General features: G+C 40.5%; 4 protein-coding genes across 5 annotated transcripts in view; 3 read left to right on the forward strand and 1 right to left on the reverse strand.

The window, feature by feature from the left end:
• rusc2 (RUN and SH3 domain containing 2) overlaps positions 1–2,816 on the reverse strand; it is a 37,136-nt gene extending 34,320 nt beyond the window's left edge. For both annotated transcript variants that reach the window (XM_019261133.2, XM_010742855.3), the window contains exon 1: positions 2,638–2,816. The gene's annotated coding sequence lies outside the window, so the exon portion shown is untranslated. The remainder of the gene's footprint in view (positions 1–2,637) is intronic.
• Positions 2,817–6,956: 4,140 nt separating this feature from the next.
• LOC104928549 (DNA translocase FtsK) lies at positions 6,957–7,702 on the forward strand. Its single transcript, XM_027274940.1, has 3 exons — positions 6,957–7,082; positions 7,188–7,240; positions 7,362–7,702. Exons 1-3 carry the CDS (start codon positions 7,066–7,068, stop codon positions 7,688–7,690), a joined length of 399 nt encoding a protein of 132 aa, XP_027130741.1. The 5' UTR covers positions 6,957–7,065; the 3' UTR covers positions 7,691–7,702.
• On the forward strand, positions 7,692–9,389 carry LOC113744406 (proline-rich extensin-like protein EPR1; the record flags this gene model as incomplete). Its single annotated transcript, XM_027273840.1, has 2 exons — positions 7,692–9,187; positions 9,306–9,389. Coding segments are annotated over 2 exons (1,497 nt in total), but the record flags the coding sequence as incomplete, so codon positions are not given.
• Positions 9,390–10,127: 738 nt separating this feature from the next.
• Positions 10,128–21,718, forward strand: part of LOC109139006 (protein unc-13 homolog B) — a 105,410-nt gene continuing 93,819 nt past the window's right edge. The window contains exon 1 of the mRNA XM_027273847.1: positions 10,128–10,730. Within this exon, the coding sequence (XP_027129648.1) occupies positions 10,709–10,730 (22 nt within the window). The 5' untranslated portion in view covers positions 10,128–10,708. The remainder of the gene's footprint in view (positions 10,731–21,718) is intronic.

Consider the following 21,718-nt stretch of genomic DNA (forward strand, 5'->3'; position numbering starts at 1 on the left):
ACTTATTTTGGTATTGTGATAACTCTAGTGATAGGAAGGAGAGAATGAGGGGAGAAGGTTGCAATTACACCACTGGATGCCAATAAATCACACTAGTCTTTTAAGAAGCTGACCAAGAGGAATCCAAACAGGGTATTGCTTAGCGAAGGTATACTCATGTGATAAGTGCAGTTCTGCTGTTAGTCCTTGTCATTAAATTATTCAAATTCCAAACTGTCCTTTTACTCTTAAAATAAATGACACAGTTTAAACCCTGGTGTTGATTTGGGGTGATGTTGTGACCTTAAACTCCACTTTAAGCCTGCTGATCTTCAAATCTCTCCCTTGATCTCTTTGTCTTTAATCAGTGAGTGCAGTGAATTTCTGCTTGATTGAACGTTTTTTTCTGCCACAAAAAAGCAACAGCCACTGAATATTGCATCTATATGACCAAGATTTTATATTGTGATATAGGCTTATATCCAGATAAGGATTGCAATATAGCATATTTTCTGCAACAGCTTCTGGGTTTGTCTTGGTTGATCAGAGTCCTTCTCCTGTTAGGAATTACCCCGTTCTGTGTCATGTTCTCTCTCCTCCATGTTTGATTGTGTAAGTGCCTGCCTGCAGTCTGCATCCATGACATGGGACCACATAGTGTCTTCCAAATGACGAAAAAAAAAGGGGGAAAGGGAATAAACAACAGAGCATGATATGAAACAATATATTTGTATCGTCACACGATATGCTTCTTCCTCTATGATTCATTTATCAGGCATTTTTTATGTCTGCAGGAAATATTTATAATGTTTTACTGTATATTATCATATTGTCTCTCAACCAACTACTTTCCTGAGCTAATATTCAGAATTATATTTTAACTGTCTAAACTTCAAGGCCCCAGTGCTCTCCAAGGAATCATAAGGTCCACCACAACTGTTAGTACTACTACTGTACTACAAGTACTGCTGCTGTTACAAGTGCTACCAGCAACTTTTACCTGCAACTGTTTCTGCAACTACTGCTACTGCCAATATTAGTTGTCAGAGATAGTGTTTAGTACAGTTTCCCCATAAGAACAGCTACCTATCTATCATTGGGCAATGACTCACTAGAAAGTAAAAACTGGATGATAATTATACTGGAGAGGTAAGAAGGATGCCAAAATGTTGTACACAAATCTGACTCAAGTTCTGGAGAACAGAGAGCAAGGCGGAAGAAAGATTTTATATAACAGGAGAAGAACCATGTGTTGAAGCCTTTCCTATTATATATGAACCTAAATGTACCAGGGTGTATTCTTATTATCTACAGTAAAATATGACATAAAATAGGCAATACAGAAATAAACAAATGTTGCACTCATATAATGACTATGTGAGATAGACAGAAGATAGTCGCAAAAAAACAACCCAACCCCTATGAAAACACCACTACACAGAAAATATATCACTGAGAGATCACTATAAAAGCACTGTAAGTCCCTAAAATAATATTATATGATAGCATTTTTTATTTGTTATTAATTAATGCTTGAAGGCATGATGGTGTTTAGGCCAGTAGATTAATCTGCAGCCACACCACATTTCATGCACTGCACCTCAAGACACCAAACAGTACACGTCTACCAAAATACATCAGGAAGTACAACCAGCCTGCCTTCAAAATAAAAGCCCGGGTGTGCGCACTAAAAAGAAAAACGTATGGCCAAAAACAATCAAATCAAAGCATATCTGTAGCTAAACAAAATAAATAATATGATTATCAATGTGTACTCTGAACTATGTCGTGTATCCTGGCCGTGTTAATAATGAGTAGGTTCATATTCATATTAAATATTTATTGTGGTAAAGTTAAAGTCATATAATTCCCTTTCATTGATGTTGTAGGACTCTCTTTTATGACAGTGACTTAATAAATTGAACCATTGTTATTATTCTTTGCATGATATATTTCGGTTGTTCATCTCACCCTTTTATTACTTTCTTTCACGTTTTAATACTATTGTCCAATAAGTATTTATAATAACAGGCTAATGTTCAAGCGTCTCCCTACACGACCAGGCTTTTATTTTGCTAAACGTAAGCGGAAGTCACGTTTCCTCATGTTGTCGTACTTGACACTGATTGTGTACCGCTGTTGTTTCTAGCAATATCGGGTCAATATGGTGATAACATGAGGGTGCAGGCCGCTGGTGTGGCAATGGCGAACCAGTCCAATCTATCATGAACGAATAGTGACTGTTTCACGTTGTGCAGTTATGTATGTTCACCAAGGGTCCACGGCCTTTTCCACCAGCACAGCGATGTAACAGCGACGGTGTGTCGAACCGTTACCATCCGCTTTCGCTGCCTTTGTGCCACTGCGATAAAAATAAAAATAAAAAATACACAACGCCAACAACCAAGCTACCTACACATTAATTTAAAACGTCTAACGAAAAATAACAGTCCGTTTGAAGACGACAAGGCAATTACAGGTGAAAATTATCGGTTAAATGCCGAGTGCGTCTTTCCCGTTATGACCGAGCGAGACATCCTTTTTTCAGCCTCCGACGCGATGCTGCCCAGCTGAACCTTTTCTCCTTTTCTCTCCGTCCGTTCTCAGCCAGCTCTGACCGAAACCCCCCCCCACTAAAATTGAATTAAACACACTCACCTTGCCGCAGTTGGTTGGCAGTAGGTCTGTTTCCGATACAGAGCATATGTAGGTGTAGATAACCGGGCTGGCGAGCTGCTAGTCCTTGACGTGTGGGAATATTGTTTTCTGTGTGAGAGACTGCAGGGCAGACAGCGGCGGTGCATCACACGATGGGCTGGGCCGGAGAGGCACGTCATCCTGAGGTCACAGTTTGGTCCCAGACTGGATTATCTAATCCTGGGTGGGACGGCTGCCACTCATTAGGTCTGTCACCTCGGCCAGGGATTCTGTTTAGCTTTATTGATTAGAAACTTTCATAAAAATGGGTTTAAAGAGTCTAAATAAATAAACTGTTTCCTGGCCCATTCAGGCTGGACACCAGTCCGTGTAAAGTAAGAATAAATATGTGTTCTCAGTTTGTCAGACCAAAAAAGAAAGTGTTATTAACCTCCCAGCCACGTTTGAATGATTACAAATATTGACATGAAATTACATGTCAAAATTGAGTAAAAAAAACAAAACCCAAAAAAACCTGTATTCTCAGCTCCAGGAGATGAGTTCAGAAAATGACATGACTAACTTTGAAATGCTCTGAGCGAGATGAATTAATCTCTATCTCTCTGCCAGGAGTGCAGGGGTATGCTCAGGGTGGCCTCAGCGTGTCATCGAGCCACCCTTTAGGACCGCCCAAAAAATCCTGGACTGAAAACTCCACAATTCAGTAATATATCGCTCAAAGTCTTTTCACATGTTTACAGCAACTATTTTCCAACATTTTTAATGTATTTTGAAAGAAATCTCAGAATTGTCTCTACACGCTTAAATATCTCGAAGCAAACATTAAAGACACATATGCATGTCAGACAGAAGTTTGCACCTGAATTATATCTGTGCTGACCAAAGTATTCCTAATGGAACTGGAGTTTCTCTTTTTCCTGAGGCCAAACAATGAATCATTTCCGATGTTTACATTTATTATAATCAATCTTGACTTTGAAACATGGGTGATTTCATCTCTTCAGTTGATTCTTGTCAAAAGTTGTAGACATGATAAACATGAGTCTTTATCAGGAGGGCTCACAGAAGGATTCACAATGCAGACCCCGAGACAAAGGTAGAGGTTCAAAAAGGTTTTACTAAACAAACTAGAAAAACTCAAACGCAGGCAACAGTACAGATCTGTAATGCAAAAATCACGGTCAGAAAAAACAGGCTTAAGGTCGAAGATCAGGTTATCAAAGGGCAAGAACGCTAGCCAAAGAGACGCTGTACATGACAAGACGAACTGGCAACAAACAAGGGGAGCACAGAGACTAAATAGAGGGAAAAGGGGAGGGGAAACAATCAGGCGCAGGTGAAATACATGAGGGATGCAGGTAATCAGGGAGCAGGGATGACAAGACCTGAAAGACAAGACAGGAGGATAACAGATAACATGACAGTTCCAGACATGAAAGTCTTATCTTGCATTACATAGTGCAGCATCTCTCCTCAGGTTGCAGATCCTGAGCAGCATGTTAGATTTGGTAATCTAACATCTGTAATGGTCAGTTCATCACATTTTCATCTTGTTTTAAATTTAGCCGGTCACACTTAACCCCACAACCCCCCTCAGCAGCTCCCTCTCAATCCTGCTGGACGTCAGCAGTTTAACAGAACACAGTGTCTCATTTTATGAAACCTTTATGTCCTCCGTGGGAAAACTGTATCATTGGTGCAGCAGTGAAGGGTATAGAATTCACAGTATAACAGATGATTGAACATCAGCCATTACAACAATTGTGGAGACCATAAAACCAACAAATAAACTTTTCCCCTGATATATTCACAAGTCAAACTTTCATTCATTCATTTCATTCAACCGATCAACATATACAAAAGCTTTTACTGGACGGTTAGAAATCAGTCTGGATTTGCAAATGTGCATGCTATTTTAATCATCATCAGTCCAAACTAACTTAATTGTTTTACTATTAAAATTCCCTCTGTACTGAAACTGGTCAATTGAAATCAGAGTAAATGAAAAGTTAGACATACACATTTATCAGTACTACTGTATTATTATTGTCATCAGATATCTCATAGCGTTTGCACACAACAATATTTAATATTCCTGCATAATGTGGATAAACAAATCAAGAAAGGAATTGCTTCAATTGGAGGATGCAACTATTTTACGTGTCCTTGTGCAGGACATTTACTCTTTATTAGTACACAGTCTGCTCTTGCAGCTTTTAGTTTCTTTAGGAAAAGTGAGGCATCTCTGCTCCAGAGAGATTATTATCACCATAATTATTTTGAACTGGTTTCCATTGTAGGATGTAGGAAAATGATTCAGATACTTACCGGTAAATGTCTCCTTTGTCATTTGTGCAGGCTGAGCTCCATCTGCTGGTTATCTGATGTCACTGCATTTATCAAGGAGCATATTTTGAACATATTATGTTCACAGATGACTCCCTATAGTGGTGCAATCAGTTAAGAACAAAGAGCTTTGATTAGCTTTGATTTCTTGATTAGTGAAACAGTTTGGATTATGGTGGCAAAGCAATTGTGTTTGGCTACTGGCCTAACTAATGCTTCTGGGCCATGCAAGAAATTAATGCTAGTGTAACAAGTACCTGAATTTTAACCTCTACTGACTATAACCTATATATCAGACGGTAATGTAAAAGGTCACCGGGTCACTAATTGTAATCCTAGAGTACAAAACTCATCTTAACACATAGAATGATGCAGACAATGGTGAATAATAGCATAAAGTCAATAAAAAGTGGGGTACAGAACATATGCTCTTAGATTTGATGTAAGATCAGTTAAACAATTACAGCTACAGTAGCTACCTGATGAATTTCCAATATTCACTTTACCTTTGTTTTTGATCTGCACTAACTCCAAAAAAAGTATATGGCTCTATAGTTGCTACATGCTCCATATGTACACCAGCTAACGTAGTTGCTAATTTAGTGAACAGTTGAAAACAATGCTATTAGAGCAGTCAAACTGAATAAGGACCATTTTGTCACTATGAGTGACAAAAGGAAAAAAAAAGGTGTTATTTCACCACAGGCCTCCAGAAAGATCGATCTTGAAAGATCGAGAAGCTTCAGTACTCCCTGACAAAGATTCTACAAGTTGCATATCTACCCCATATGATTCACATCATTTTCATGTTCATCAGAACATTCAGTGACCCTCTCATGGCCCATGTAGAAGCACTGCATTATTGAGGGTGTACCTTTGATTTGTCACCTGTGGGTAGACATAAAGATTTTGAGGAGAGGAATTTGATGCATGTACTTCAGGGTAGGAAATATTTTTTCTGCCACTAGGTGGTATTACTTGCCATGAAAAACAGGACAGCCAAAAGTTAACAGTGATGAATGTAAAAACAAAACAATCTAGATCACCATCAAAAAGAAAAAAAAGAAACACAAAACGCATAACCCCCATCCCATAAATAGATACAAATATCTGTAGATGTAGGATATCAACAGTACAAAATAAGAATTTTGAAAGTGTCAGGTGTTTTAATATGCAATATTAAGCCATATATTAGTAGAGATTAGATTAGATTTCTGTCCCCAAAGATACACATATACATTTCGGTCAGGATTTGTCTAAATAATTTGGCCAAAGAAATTGTGGTTGTATTTGATGAAACTGAAAAATAGATATGTTTAGAAATATTCATAATAATCAAAATGACTACTACTTTAAATGAGTCTGAAGATTTCTTTTTAAATATTGTGAACACTGTTAACAACTGTGGCATGAATAAAATAATATTAAAAAAGAAATAATAAAAATAATATGAATAATTACACTACACAGTTTTTATTTAATGCATATATAATGATATATATATATATATATATATATATTGTTTTATGTTGAACCAAGCCTCATCCACAGTACTGCAAAATGATTTTAAGTTTTCCTTATTTCATCAATTTGTAATTTTGTCAAAAATCTATTTGATTTTGGGCCCTTCAGAATGATGCACTTGGTGTTCCTTCAGTATTCAACCAAGATAAATGGATAGTTTTTTAGTTAGATTTTAATTACAATGACCAGAATGTACCACTTTATTTACTTCAATGAACAGAGTCTCTCTCTTTTAAAACATGGACTATTTTTATGGTATCAAATGATTTATGATGCATTTGTGGAGTCTACAGAATGAAGAGCAACTGACAGAATTTTAAATGACACATTATTTTAACACCTGTGTATCAAAATGAACCCTGTCCAATTACTTCCACCTGTTTCCAATCAACCGTTTGAAGGAAGACAGAGTTCTGATTGGCTGTCATTACAAGTTAAAATCATTGCACTGCAGGTTTCTGATCACTGCACCACTGTGAAAGAAACTTTTGGTTGTGTTGGGTCAGTGCAAGTCAGATAGAAGCATTTCACTTTGCACTTGGCCTAATCTCTGCCGCCATGGGAAAGATCATATGGTAAGTTTTAAATCTTCTTCCTCTGCTCAATATTTTTATACATGACCCACTTACATGTTTAAAATGTTTGAGTGAAATTGTGTAATTTAACTCTTATCTAAATAGTGCGACGCTACTATGGATGCTGCTTATTGGAAAGCTTCAGGCAAGCAGTAAATGTAAGACTACAAGTTACTATTGAGTGTTAAAGTTCTGTATATCCCTGGGAACTAATTTGTGACTAGTAACTTATCTTGTGGTTGTGGATTAAATTGATACTAGATCTTAATTTATCAACAGCCTCCTATTGGGAATTTAAGTCTGGCATTGGCTACCCATCTAAGTCACAACCCCAGTTTCCCAGCTACCCATCCAAGCCCCAGCCGCAGCCCCAATTTCCCAGCTACCCATCCAAGCCCCAGCCGCAGCCCCAGTTTCCCAGCTACCCATCCAAGCCGCAGCCCCAGTTTCCCAGCTACCCATCCAAGCCCCAGCCGCAGCCCCAGTTTCCCAGCTACCCATCCAAGCCGCAGCCCCAGTTTCCCAGCTACCCATCCAAGCCCCAGCCGCAGCCCCAGTTTCCCAGCTACCCGTCCAAGCCCCAGCCGCAGCCCCAATTTCCCAGCTAAACCCGTCAGCCCCCAGCCACGGCCCCAGGTGCCCAGCTACCAGCCCAAGCAGCAGCCCCAGCCACGGCCTCAGGTTCCCAGCTACCAGCCCAAGCAGCAGCCCCAGCCACGGCCCCAGGTTCCCAGCTACCAGCCCAAGCAGCAGCCCCAGCCACGGCCTCAGGTTCCCAGCTACCAGCCCAAGCAGCAGCCCCAGCCACGGCCCCAGGTTCCCAGCTACCAGCCCAAGCAGCAGCCCCAGCCACGGCCCCAGGTTCCCAGCTACCAGCCCAAGCAGCAGCCCCAGCCACGGCCCCAGGTTCCCAGCTACCAGCCCAAGCAGCAGCCCCAGCCACGGCCTCAGGTTCCCAGCTACCAGCCCAAGCAGCAGCCCCAGCCACGGCCTCAGGTTCCCAGCTACCAGCCCAAGCAGCAGCCCCAGCCACGGCCCCAGGTTCCCAGCTACCAGCCCAAGCAGCAGCCCCAGCCACGGCCTCAGGTTCCCAGCTACCAGCCCAAGCAGCAGCCCCAGCCACGGCCCCAGGTGCCCAGCTACCAGCCCAAGCAGCAGCCCCAGCCACGGCCCCAGGTGCCCAGCTACCAGCCCAAGCAGCAGCCCCAGCCACGGCCCCAGGTGCCCAGCTACCAGCCCAAGCAGCAGCCCCAGCCACGGCCTCAGGTTCCCAGCTACCAGCCCAAGCAGCAGCCCCAGCCACGGCCCCAGGTTCCCAGCTACCAGCCCAAGCAGCAGCCCCAGCCACGGCCTCAGGTTCCCAGCTACCAGCCCAAGCAGCAGCCCCAGCCACGGCCCCAGGTTCCCAGCTACCAGCCCAAGCAGCAGCCCCAGCCACGGCCCCAGGTTCCCAGCTACCAGCCCAAGCAGCAGCCCCAGCCACGGCCTCAGGTTCCCAGCTACCAGCCCAAGCAGCAGCCCCAGCCACGGCCTCAGGTTCCCAGCTACCAGCCCAAGCAGCAGCCCCAGCCACGGCCTCAGGTTCCCAGCTACCAGCCCAAGCAGCAGCCCCAGCCACGGCCCCAGGTTCCCAGCTACCAGCCCAAGCAGCAGCCCCAGCCACGGCCTCAGGTTCCCAGCTACCAGCCCAAGCAGCAGCCCCAGCCACGGCCCCAGGTTCCCAGCTACCAGCCCAAGCAGCAGCCCCAGCCACGGCCCCAGGTTCCCAGCTACCAGCCCAAGCAGCAGCCCCAGCCACGGCCCCAGGTGCCCAGCTACCAGCCCAAGCAGCAGCCCCAGCCACGGCCCCAGGTGCCCAGCTACCAGCCCAAGCAGCAGCCCCAGCCACGGCCCCAGGTGCCCAGCTACCAGCCCAAGCAGCAGCCCCAGCCACGGCCCCAGGTTCCCAGCTACCAGCCCAAGCAGCAGCCCCAGCCACGGCCCCAGGTGCCCAGCTACCAGCCCAAGCAGCAGCCCCAGCCACGGCCCCAGGTGCCCAGCTACCAGCCCAAGCAGCAGCCCCAGCCACGGCCCCAGGTGCCCAGCTACCAGCCTCAGCCCCAGTGGTAAGTGTAAGGTCAATTCCTGATTTGTCAGGGATGATTGCCTAGATGTTCAATCTTTTCATTCTGCTTACTGCCACTTAAGGTTAAACCCATTAATGAATACTGACTGTCTTTTCAGATAATATCCCAGTGGTGTTTCAACTGATGGGCCTCATTCGATTTATCTTGTACTATGATGTGAAATAAAATGCATTTTCTACTATACTGGTGTGGAAATCAACTTTATCAAAAGTGACTGTTCTTCTCCCTCAAGTAATGGGTATGCACTTGTTGCTCAGCCAGTGGTTTTATACTGTCTGCTCACAGCTGTGAGCAAAATAGGCCTTTGTAGTATTGGCCAATAAACCTGAGAAAATTCAGGGTTTAACTTAGTCTGTCCTTGCCCAAATAAACTAAACATTGGAGACTCCTAGATAACAGCTAACATTTACAAGAAAACACTTTACCTGTTCTAGGGGCCAGTACCTTCAACTTGCTAGAACACTGTTGGTGCACAGTAAACTTTGGCTCATGGCAGCCTCATCAAGGTACTCAAGAGTTTTGGATAAACAAACCCTTGGGAACTTAGTTTTCCATTTGTAATAAGCCACACCAGCTTTTTGATAGCTACTACAACTCTCTTTACCATATGTGGCTCTCACATGCAAATCTGGTTCTAAGCAGGTGCATGGTTGATTTCATCAGACTGTGGCACTAACAAGACAATGTCTGGCACTAAGGTGTCCTACTTCTATGTATGAGCCTCATTACAAATAACTTGAGATAAAATTTGACCAGTCCCCAAAACTCTTAACTTGTCCATTGTCGACCACTTTAGAACTTTTCCCACAGACATTTTGACTTGAAATAGGAGTGCAGGTGTTTCTAATACTGAGATTCCCTTTGATCGACTGCAACAGTCTTCCTAGTGAACCAACATGCAGCACCCCGACTGTTTGACCTCAATGGAACAGCCTTAATTGTTATCATTGATAACGCCTGTGTTTACCCTATTTCATATTCAGGTTTTAAAGTCTGAAACTGAGCTTCCACTCAGACAATGCTTGCTTGGTTTCACGTAATTCCTGGATGCCTATGGATCATAATTTGATCCCACAGATCACACTGAGCAAATATGGCCTAATGTTGCTGTTTGACATAACTTCAGACTACACCAGATTCACGACAAAGCTCATCACCAGTCATACACGAGTGGCTATACCATGCCACACCATGGGCGTCTGTGTGTTTTCCAAATTCCCACCTTCACTGGAGTTATTGAATGCACCACAAGAGCCGCCCAGCTCTACCGGATTTCAGCTCGTAGTTTGTCGGTGACAGTCATCCCTTAAACCCTCAGGACCCCCTGGATTGTCCACCTAGCTCACATCTGTACATTTATTTCATGACACGGTGTGATGAAGCGGAAAACAGACGACATTTAAGAGCAGTCTGAATGACTGCTGTGCAACAGGCAAGTGGCTGCAAACTCAGTGAAGGCTCATCGGCTTTGGAGGAACTGTTGCACAAAATCCCGCTGCGATGTCCCTGCTGTGTGTCAGAGGTAAGATCTCACTTCATAGCCGCAGGTTGTCCTATATTTAAAAAAAAAAAAAAAAAAAAAAAACTAGAATAGTAACAAAGATTCAGGTTTTTTGCTGACATTTAATGGAAAAGCTGAAGTTAATATTCTGCAAGATTAAGATTTTTACACAAAACCGCGACTTAATAAATGAACATATCATGACAGGTATACAGAATAGAAGGACACAGCTTAAGCCGGGCTAGACAGAAAAATCTAAATATTATGTAGGATAATATTACTGTATGTTCAGTCCTATCTGCTTAATTCCACCACTAACATGTAATGAGAACAGATCCCATGAATTAACATGCATGCATAAAGTGAACAAACTTTAGAGCTTTTCAACAGTTTTTCCCACATGTGTGAATTCAACCCCCCATGTGGCTCATGTCTATCTCTACATGTATTACATTTAGTGACCTGGATGGATTGAAACCTAATCTGTTTTGACATTAGGTCATTTGTCTGAAGGCTTCTTCAAGCTGTCATAAGTGACAAATGTTGAGATGGTGATCACAGTTATACCAAAGACATAAAAATCCTTATTGAAGGAACACAAACAAATAAAACTGCATGTGTTCTTTCATATGAAGACCAGCAACACTTTTTGGACCTGTTTAGACAACTATATCAATCAACCCTATTAGGAGTGCCAGACTGATATTCAGCCATGCTCATATATCAGCAGATATGTATGTTGGCTGATAAGTAATAAGAAATTGCAGCACGGAAGTGTATAAGATACTTTTGAGGTAAATGAGAAAACAGTGTTGTTAACTAATAAAGAACTCTTTACTTACTACATATCATGGTGGCAGTTTATAAATAACCTAATTTAAGATTTTATTTAGCATATCAAAATGATTATCAGCTGACATGTCCAGCATCAGTCAATACCTGAACCATGAGAGAGTATCACGTACAACCAAAACAAGTAAACTTGAGAGACTGTGTTGTCAAAGGGACATGTATGTGAGGTAAAGCTGAGCTGTGATTTTGAGAAAGAGATTTATTATGTATGTTGATATTTGATTATATGATTCCTCCCTGAGGACATACACAGCTGCTTTATTTGTCAGCGTGGTTGCCTGACTTGTACCAAATAATAAGCATGCCAGTAATATATATGATTTGCTGTATATATCGCAGTCTAAGGCAATAAAAAGTAATATTGTTTAAATGTAAGTCATCCAACAAAACATTCAACAAATTGTGGTTATATAAGAACGAAGTGGTGAATTTTACTTACTTTTCTAGTTGACATTTGGCGCATTGTGTCCTGTATGTGTGGTGGACAGCTGTGAACTAGAGACTCACAGGAATCTCTAAAGCTCCACTGAGTCATTTTAATGAAAGTTTGATTATCAAAGTCAGGACCTGAATTAGCCTTTAAGAAGCTGCTAAGCCTTCATGAATATTATTTGTTCCTTGTGGAAACTTTTAGTGTCTCATGATTCTTCCTCCCTTTAACAACAGTAAGGATCTGGGTGAAACAATGTTTTTTTAATTTTTATTAGTGGCTAAATATTCTTCTATATATTGGCTTTTTTATACCTAAAATATACGAATCTATAAAAATACATATAATTGGAATCCGTGTATTTGATTTTACTGTAGAGGAGAGATACTGTATTGTAAGTGGATGTTCACAGCAAGTCACTTGATCTTTTCAAGTGAAGCTGATAAGTTGGCTGGATTGTGGTTGCACTGGGCAGGTATAAAAAACAAGCTGCAGGCAAGTGTGTATTCAGACAGATAAAGTTTAGTTAATTAAAGGTAAAGAAACAACTAAACAAAAAACAAATGCATCCCATGCTGCCACCAGTTTAGTTAACATTTTGGCTCCTTTCCAGATTACAAATTGGTCTTCTTTCACAGACATGCTGATTGATTTTTACACCATCAAACTATTGTCTCCCTATCTCTAACTCTCAGCCTCTGGCGTATTGTTTCTCACTGATCGCTTTTGACCATTTCTCATCTTTGGTGTGAGTGCTGCCTGAGGCTGGAGGGCTGCCATCACTCGTCCATTACAGAATGATGAGATAGGGGTGAGGTCGGAGCATTGGAGGGACGGAGAAATGGAGAGACCGAGGGGGTGATGCACAGCTGGGTTGCAGTGGGCTCAGCCAAGTGGAATCCTAAAAAAGACCATCATTTTGTTTCATGGCTTACACGGAGATTAATAGAGAGTGTGGCTCATGTTCAGCTGTATCAGTAAAATCTTGAATCTTCTTGTACACACACTTGAGTATGTGGAGTGTGTGTAACTTAACTGTTTTAAGTCTTCTTTAAAATGTATTTATTGAATACAGGCAGATAATACATAAAATAATACAGAATACATTTACAAACTAATTTAGGAAATATATATATGACAGGTAGACCATATTTAGAGCGTTGTATTGTCCTACACTTTATGGGTTACACATATTATGTTGTATTACTTTATGATGATTTTTAGCAAAAAAAATTTCAAAAAGATTCTTGATTGAGCTTTAAATATAAATATTAACCTAACAGAATAATTGTATGAATTTTCTGAATCTATCTACATAACCCCAACATAATATTTATAGGTGTAAATTTGAAATACATTTTGAGTGACCATAGCCATTTCAATTTTGGATATTAAACTTATGTTAACTTTATGTTCTTACAAGCTGTGGACAATAGAAAAACAAATGCAGTGGGTCTTCCTCTTTCTCATTACAGAATCTACATAATGTTTTATTTATTAGCTGTGATTTTATAATATTTATATATTTATAGATTCCATCTGTCCATTTGCTGTAGCCTATCCCAGCTGATATTGGATAGATAGGATAAGGTGGGGTACACCCTGGACATCAGGTCATCAGTTCATCACACGGCACATGAAGACAAATGACCATTCACACTTGCATTCACACCTACAGCCAATTTAGTCACCAATTAACCTGTTAACTGTTGGACTGTGTGAGGAAGACAGGGCCGTGCCACCCCATGTACATATATTTTGTGTTGTTTGCTTGTTATTGATATACAGAGAATAAGAAAAGTCTTGGGCAACTGTAGCTTAGTTGGTAGAGTGGGCTGCTCAGTAATTGTAGGTTTGTTGATTTGATTCCCAGTTTTTTCTGTCCACATGTTGTCCCCAAATATCTCTTGATGTGAAGGTATGTGAAGGAGAAAAGTGTTAGTCATTAAAATGACTTTTTCACTGGTTCAACATTTTTAAAAGTAGAACCTGTGTATTTCACAACTCTTGAAATCAGAGCTATCGGAAAATGTCTACATGCAAAGGTGTAAATACCACATCAGCAGGGTTTTCAGATTAAAAATCATAAACGTGGCTCTACCTGAGGCCACCAAATGTCTCACACTTTGTTTAATTTAAGAAACAGTTCAGCAGTGAAAACCAACTTATTCTGACCTCTACTATGTGTTTGTTTTGTTTTGTTTATGGATGTAATCTGACAAAAATTTCAGTCTGTAGTCATTATTTGTGCACATAATATTTTAAAAGGCCAATTAGAAACCCATTTACCTGTATTCATAGCCAACAAATCTGGGTTCCTCAAGAGAAATCTACCATGGGAAATCAGGTTTCGGTAATTTGCTACCCCGATTACATAAATCAGGTTTCTCATTTACATGACAGTGAAGAACTCAGCTCACTAAGGAAAGCTTACTGTAACCTGGCAACTTAAGTGCATGTAACAACTCTGATTCTTTGTCAGTCTTAAATGCGGGCCACTTTGGGTCAGCTAAAGGCTCACGTGATGGCTGTTCAAAGCATCTGACTTTGACACTGCTCACACCCTATCTTCTGGTTACTTTTAACCATGAAGATGGTCTTTCTCTAACTTCAACCATAACCATAAACTTCCTCAGTAGCAACAGTTTTTTTAGTAAGTAGTCTTTGTCCATTAATGGGAGATGTTAAAACATTTTCAAATTCACAGAATGTTCTTGGACAGTTCAGTTTTGAGAGATTTTACATCCACTCATTCACCTTAACGATGACAAACCGGTTTAACCCCAGGTTTTTAAACCTGGCAGAGCAGACATACTCTCCCTATCCATCTACCTCCTTGAAGGAAATGCAGACAAACCAGAAAAGTGGCATATTTGTTTTTAGAGAACTGTGATAGGCCATTTTCTTTCTTCCTTGTTCCTTGTTATGTCGAGGGCCCTTGGAGCCTGCATGTTAGCTGGCAGTACTCTGAAGAGAGTGAATGGCTGCAGAATGAAAAACCAAGGATGGGAGGACTCTCTCTGACAGCTCAGTCAATACCAGCTATTTCTAGATGGCAGTTAGCAGTGGAATAAATGCATACAGTAGAGCTATATGATTTGTGTGTTGAGTCAGGCTACTGTGATGAAATTGCATTAAAAGATATACAGCTATAATGGGAGATAAATACATGCAGGTGGACTCTTGGTCATGTTGAGACAGCAAAAACGGGGTCTTCTCTCATCTGTACAGGTCAGCACAAAAACTGGAGCTTGTGTGATTTTCATTTTGTAATGCAAGATAAAGGCCTGGTGTGGACCCATAAAGGTAATAACTGAGAGCATTTTTATAGGCCACCAGGTGCCATAGGTAAGTGTAGGTAAGGACAGACTGGGTCAGCAAACACACGACATACTGTGCAGGAATGACAGGGAAACAAGTAAAGCTTCAGTGGACCGTCTGGAGGGAGGGGGTGGATATAGAGGGGGAATAATCCCCTGGCCATCTGCTGCCTTTGCTGTCCTGTGTGTGTTTATGCCTGTGTGTGTGTGTGTGTGTTTGTATGTGTTAGGCTGTGACTCACATAGGACAGGGAATGCACTTCCTTCTTTTCATTCCCTCCTTTTCATGATGCTACTTCCTGGTATCAGACTCACCTGCCGCTGACGGCCTTTCCTTACCTTAATCTTTGCTGCTCCCCACTTTACTCATTTTTTTCGACTGAAGTGCTCATAGTGTTCCTTTCCCCAGCAATATAACACTGTTAGCATGCTTAGACGCTGAACTAATGACAAAAGCATTCAGCTTAAAGCTTCGCTGTGTTAAGGTACAGCTTCAGAGAGCTGCTGGTATGGCTGCAGAGTCTCAATATGGTGAGCTCCTGTTAACCCATAGTCCACAGAGTCAGATACTTCATATAGGAGGCTGATATTGATGATGGTGCTTCACACTAATGCTAAAATAAACAATACTAAAATAAAATAAATACATATAATCCACTGATAATCTCTGAGACACAGACAAGGTTTAAAAACTTCAAGATATGTATTATTTATTGTTGCAAACTACCATGTGTTATTATGGCATTATTTATTGGTGCATAGGTAATGTACAGTTTTGCACATATTTATTATGTCGCGTCCATTCATTGTAGAAAGTCATTTTAGTCTTTTTATTCTATTTTTATGATGCCTTTTTAAAAACTGCTCAAAGACAACAGATGGAAAAGCTCTGGATCATAACACAGGTTTGCTTCTTCAGTTGATTCATACCCTTGTTAAATAAGAAAAATGACACTATACTATATGTAGATATGTAGGTATAATTTTACAGTCTGTCACCAGTGTGTGTTGTAGTTGACTGAGCTTGCATCCTGTTTTACAGCTGCATCTCGGTTTTGTTACCACAGTTACACTCATTCACTCCTGAGAGATTCCCAATTCACTGCAGCTTCACTGAAGTAGGTGTGTGTTTGAGAATGTGTGTATGTGCCTATTTTGTCTTTGGGAGAACGAATGTAGCTTTTAGACAGTGCCTTTTTTCCTGTAAGGTTTAAGATCTGGGTTTGGTGAAATACTGGAATAATTTTGCTTGTTACATTTTCATGTTCATATTTAGAGTACAGAAATATTTTAAGATTTGTGAACTCTCTTGTCATCACGGTGATGCCCGGGATAAATTTTAAGCAATGATTGTTGGTCATACTTGTTTTCATCAACGATTAATTTACTGATTCTTTTCAAATATAGTCCAAATATTCATAACTAACACACTGGAACCAGTGATTTTATTGTAATTTTTACTCGAAACAATTGGCTAATGATTACCAGAATCATCGCTGCTAATTCATTTTCTGTCCATGGACTGTTGAATAAATGCTAAGAAGCATTGATCAAGAGTAGCTCACTGCTGTGTACCATGACATTATTCCCTGTAACACCCATTTTCACCCAAAGTGATTCTGCTTATTGTAAATGTAATGTAAGCACACTGTAAGTGTCTCTTGTTGTTTCAGAGTTGGTAGACACCCAGTGAAGAAAGATAAGGACTCGGTTTGGAATAATGGTGTGTGTGTGTGTGTGTATGTGTGTGTGTATGTGTGTGTGTGTGTGTGTGTGTGTGTGTGTGTGTGTGTGTGTGTGTGTGAGTGAACCCCCATCACTGGACCCCCTCTTAGTTGAACACTCTTGGACTTCTTGAGTTGTTGTCTAATTGGTTCATTATCATAATGATGCAGCGACACAACAGGGAGAGAAATTGTTGTCAAACTGGTGGTTATGCAGGCTAATTACAGGTAAACATGCTACTGGAGGATAATTATCAACAAAGAAAGCCTACTGGCTATTTATATATTTATAATTTTATTACCTTAAAATCTTTCTTTCATATGTTTAGGACTGAACTGGCTCATAAATTAATGATGTATTCAGGACTAAACTAAAACAGGGTCAGAACCTACAGAATGTCCTTAACATGCTCAGAAATAAATCTGTTTTATGAAGTATTATATCAAAGGCCAAGAATGAACTTGAAACCACAATTTTAATCCTGATGAAGATCCATCATGATGAATGTAGGTTCAAGTAATATCTCAAGTATCTCAATGCATAAATACAATAATAATTATGCATATTTGAATTTATTTGACCTTTTCAAGCATCAAGCAGCACTTCATCATGTAGAAGTTTATCAGTTTGATGCTCAGGTTACTTATTTTACCTGTGTGTATCTGTGTGGTGGTATTTATTGTATTTAGTTAAATATTAGTGAACTGGTGTAAAACCATATTTGAACCCATAAGAAACACATAAGATATGTACTGAGCAATACTGGTTTTGGATCACCTGAAACATATTTGTTTTTATTACAATGTTTTGTAATTATCCACCAGTTTATATAATTTCACCACCAGGATACGTAATATTGTAGATATGTTGTATTTTGTCGACAATAAATCTACAAGCCGATATATCTTCAGTTATTCAGTTCAACATACAGCACGTTTCGGCCTCTCAACATGTCTATTGCTTAGACTTTGGTGTGCTTGGTGGCATTCATGCTATTTATTTTGTGTTGTTGTGACTCCACGGTTAGAAATCATAATATCCACTTAACTTCCGTGTTAGCAAAGGGCCAAAGAATGGACAGTATAGATGCATAAGATGCTCAAACACACCTCAGACAGTTTACATTGACCAAAGCACACATACACACCCATTTATTAGGTTGGCTTGGCGAGGTCTGCAGGGGTTGTCGTTTAATGGAAGTGAGAGGGTGTTAATGACATGGCCACTAGGTTGCCAACCTCCACACACTCAAACCCACTGTGAGTCGAAGGACTGGACTAAAAATAGATCCACCGTCTGGCCTCTTGTAATGACACTGCTCTAGTTTACGTCTGTCTACCTACTGAGCATGTCCGATCAGCTGCACCTGTTTAGCAGATTTTTTTGGGACCTGAAAAATTAATGAGTGAAGAACCTGAGATTGTGAACTGCATGATCTATAATGTTTCACTTTATTAATGTCTGCAGGGAAACTCTCTTTTCCTTTGCACAATTACTGTATGTGGTGATCAGCGGCCCACAACAGTTGCTAGAGACCATTTAGCAGTGTCAGGTTTTAAAAATCCAGCAGCTGGTTTGCCACCCTACCACTCCAAAATCAAAAGATTCTCCTATCCTGCTTATTCAGAATATTTCAGCCAGTGTACTGACTACCGAGATAATGACATGGCATATCAGTTAGTATATCTGTCAGTCAGTCAACCTCTTTGATTGCTACTGAAATATCTCAATTATTTGATAGATTGTGATGAAATTTGGTACAAATATTCATGGAGGCCAGAGTATGATTGTGGTGATCCCTTGAATTTTCCTCGAGTGCCTTCAGCAGGTCAAAGTTTATATGTAGCCAGTAAAATATTTCAACATCAACTGGATGGACTGACACCAAAAAATGTTAGACCTGTTATACCTACACATTGATTATTAGTGGCTTGTGCAAATAGTTTCAGGTAAATGAAAAAAAGTTTACTTTTGCCTTGCTCTAGTTTAACTTTTTCAATAGCCATTACACCAAGATTTGATTATTAATCCAAATCATTCAGTGAAGAAAGGAGGCTGAATGCATGAAATGTTCAGACACACTAAAAGTCTTCAACTCCTCTCAGGGCTCTCACTGTATGTGGTCGTACGCTCCTGAACAAGCTGGGGAGTCAGCTCTTAAACGTCATTATTTCCACCCCTGAGCTTCAAAGATGCACTTTCACATGTCACTTCAAAGCAAAGAGATCAAACCAGAACCACCAGAGCGGTCATTAAGAGGTCGCAGTCAGAGCTTCTAATGAAGAATGTCATTGGTGTCCCGTGGAAATGACATGTAATCATTTTGGCTTGTAAAATTGTCAACTGTGGTTATTTCTTTAAGATAACATTACAGTCTAGGTTGATGGGTTGGACATGGGTTGGAAATGCTTGCATTCAGTGTTGATGTAAATTTAGGGTTTTGTGCTCCTATAACCTCAGCGCAGAAGTAAATAAGTGTGACAGACAACATGATATGCTTACCATGTTATCCTAGTTACAAACCTGTTTCCAAAAAACTTTGCTCGCTGTGTAAAATAAACAAGCTATCAAATGTTGAAAATGGTGTGCTCATTTTGGAGTTTGCATGTTTTGGGTTCTCTTTGGCTTCCTCCCACAGTCCAAGGACATGCAGGTTAACAGGTTAATTGGTGACTCTAAATTGTTGGTGTTGTAGTTGTGTCTATGTGCCAGCCCTGTGATGAACTGGCAACTTGTCTTGGGTGTACTCCACCTCTTGCCCAATGTCAGCTGGGATTGGCTCCAGTCCTTGGGACCCTGATGAGGATAAGCAGTTATGGAAAATGGATGGCTGTAGTGGTCTTGATACAGTTAGTTAGGACATTATACCTATCAGTACTATTTTGTTATACTTACAACGTAATGGGTGATATGTTGGAATGTTGGAACATTGTAAGTCCGACATGGTATCAGCCACATTGATCAGACAGGTCGTAAACAAACCCACAGGTTTAAGATGTGTCTTTGCACGAGTGCTGAACACAGTTCTGTTGTTAGACTCACCTCTAAAATTGAATTAAATCAATAAAATCTCAAATTGTCAATTATCTGATTACTCAGATATTTGTTTCACAAATTTAAACAACTTTATTTTCAGCTGGGAGTGTACCGAAACATTATGTTCAGTTATTATGTGTAAGACATAATATTTCTCATACAGTACAGCTCTTCAGCAGCAATTTTAGTCCAATGCATGACCCATCATATCAGCATAATTTGTTTTCCCAAATAGCCACAGGGGCTATTTCTTTAATTCTTGCTTCTCAAAAAGTATTCCTGCTTTCCTTCCTGTCCTACATATTCTCTTTGTTATTCATCCAGGGCACAATACAGCAGGGTCTGGTAGATTTCAGCTCTGCTTAAGGCATTAGCTCTCAGGGATTATCCCACCAGCCAAACACTCGGTCACCAACAGCACGCATCCTCTCTCACAATCACTCCGATGGACACGTGTCTGATATCTGGCTTGCTTTACTGCCTCTGATCAGACCTGCCCTCCCTCTGGCCGAGAGGGACGCTGATCTCTGCTAGCACTGAAATGTGACACTGACCTTTGGATTATTTGTTGTAACAGAATGACTGCACCCTGCTCTTGCTTCCATTGGCATTTGACTTAATTTTTAAATTTTTCTTTTAGGGTGCTGACTGAGCATCTAACCAGGCTCAAAAGAATTTCTCTGTATATAATAAACATGGAATGCAGTTAATGGTATACAGAGCGCATTAGATAAAATATGCAATAGCTTTGTCTTGACTCACCTCAATCACATAAATAAAATCTTTTCTCTTCAGTTTTCCATTTTAAAACATGAAATATGAATCAATCATACAAAAATAAATAAATAAATAAAAATCACCTCACATAGTCCCCTTTAAATATCTTCCAAGAGAGCCACAGCCATAATTATAAGTCACTTTCAAAAATGAACCATTTTATATATATGTCTGATATTTTGGAAGCTCCCGTTCAACAACCACACCATTGGAAACACTGCTGTCACCCTATGAACTCCCAAAATTGATTAAGTTGATCAGAAAAGACTGATACGGTTGTATTATGTATATACAGTATATCACTGTATGACTGGTATAAATAATGGCAACTTGCTACACTTGCCTCTGACAAATGTGTTCACATGTCAGTCTGTGTTACATTTTGAACCCCACTACTCATAACTATTAAATATAGGTGATGTAGCTGCTCACCTTGACCAAGTGTCGACCAAGCAGCAACCCCTGTTCCTGGAATGGCCACTTGAGGTTGACTCCAGAAAAGAGTAAATATAGGACCCCATATCAAAATGTCCAACTTCACAGCAGTAATAAACATGTTTACAGCCTATTTTCCCCATTCATGACAACTTTGAGGGGGTCATGGCCAGAGCCACCACATTCTGAGCTTTATAATGGCACTTCAGAAACCTGAGTGATGTCATGGAGACAAATCCATTTTTGTTTATGCAGTCTATGGTGTTGACAGATGCATGTCCTAATTTTTACGGGAAACCCTAAAAGGTTGTTGCAATCTTTCCGTCATAATGACATCTGTTGAAGAAATTTACGGGATAAAGCTCTGCCAAAAATAGTCATACAGTGACGAATGTGTGATTTTTAGGCTTTTCATGTGCTGCTTGATAATGTGC

This window comes from Larimichthys crocea, chromosome III (assembly GCF_000972845.2).
Source record: "Larimichthys crocea isolate SSNF chromosome III, L_crocea_2.0, whole genome shotgun sequence".
In the NCBI taxonomy this organism is placed as follows: domain Eukaryota; kingdom Metazoa; phylum Chordata; class Actinopteri; family Sciaenidae; genus Larimichthys; species Larimichthys crocea.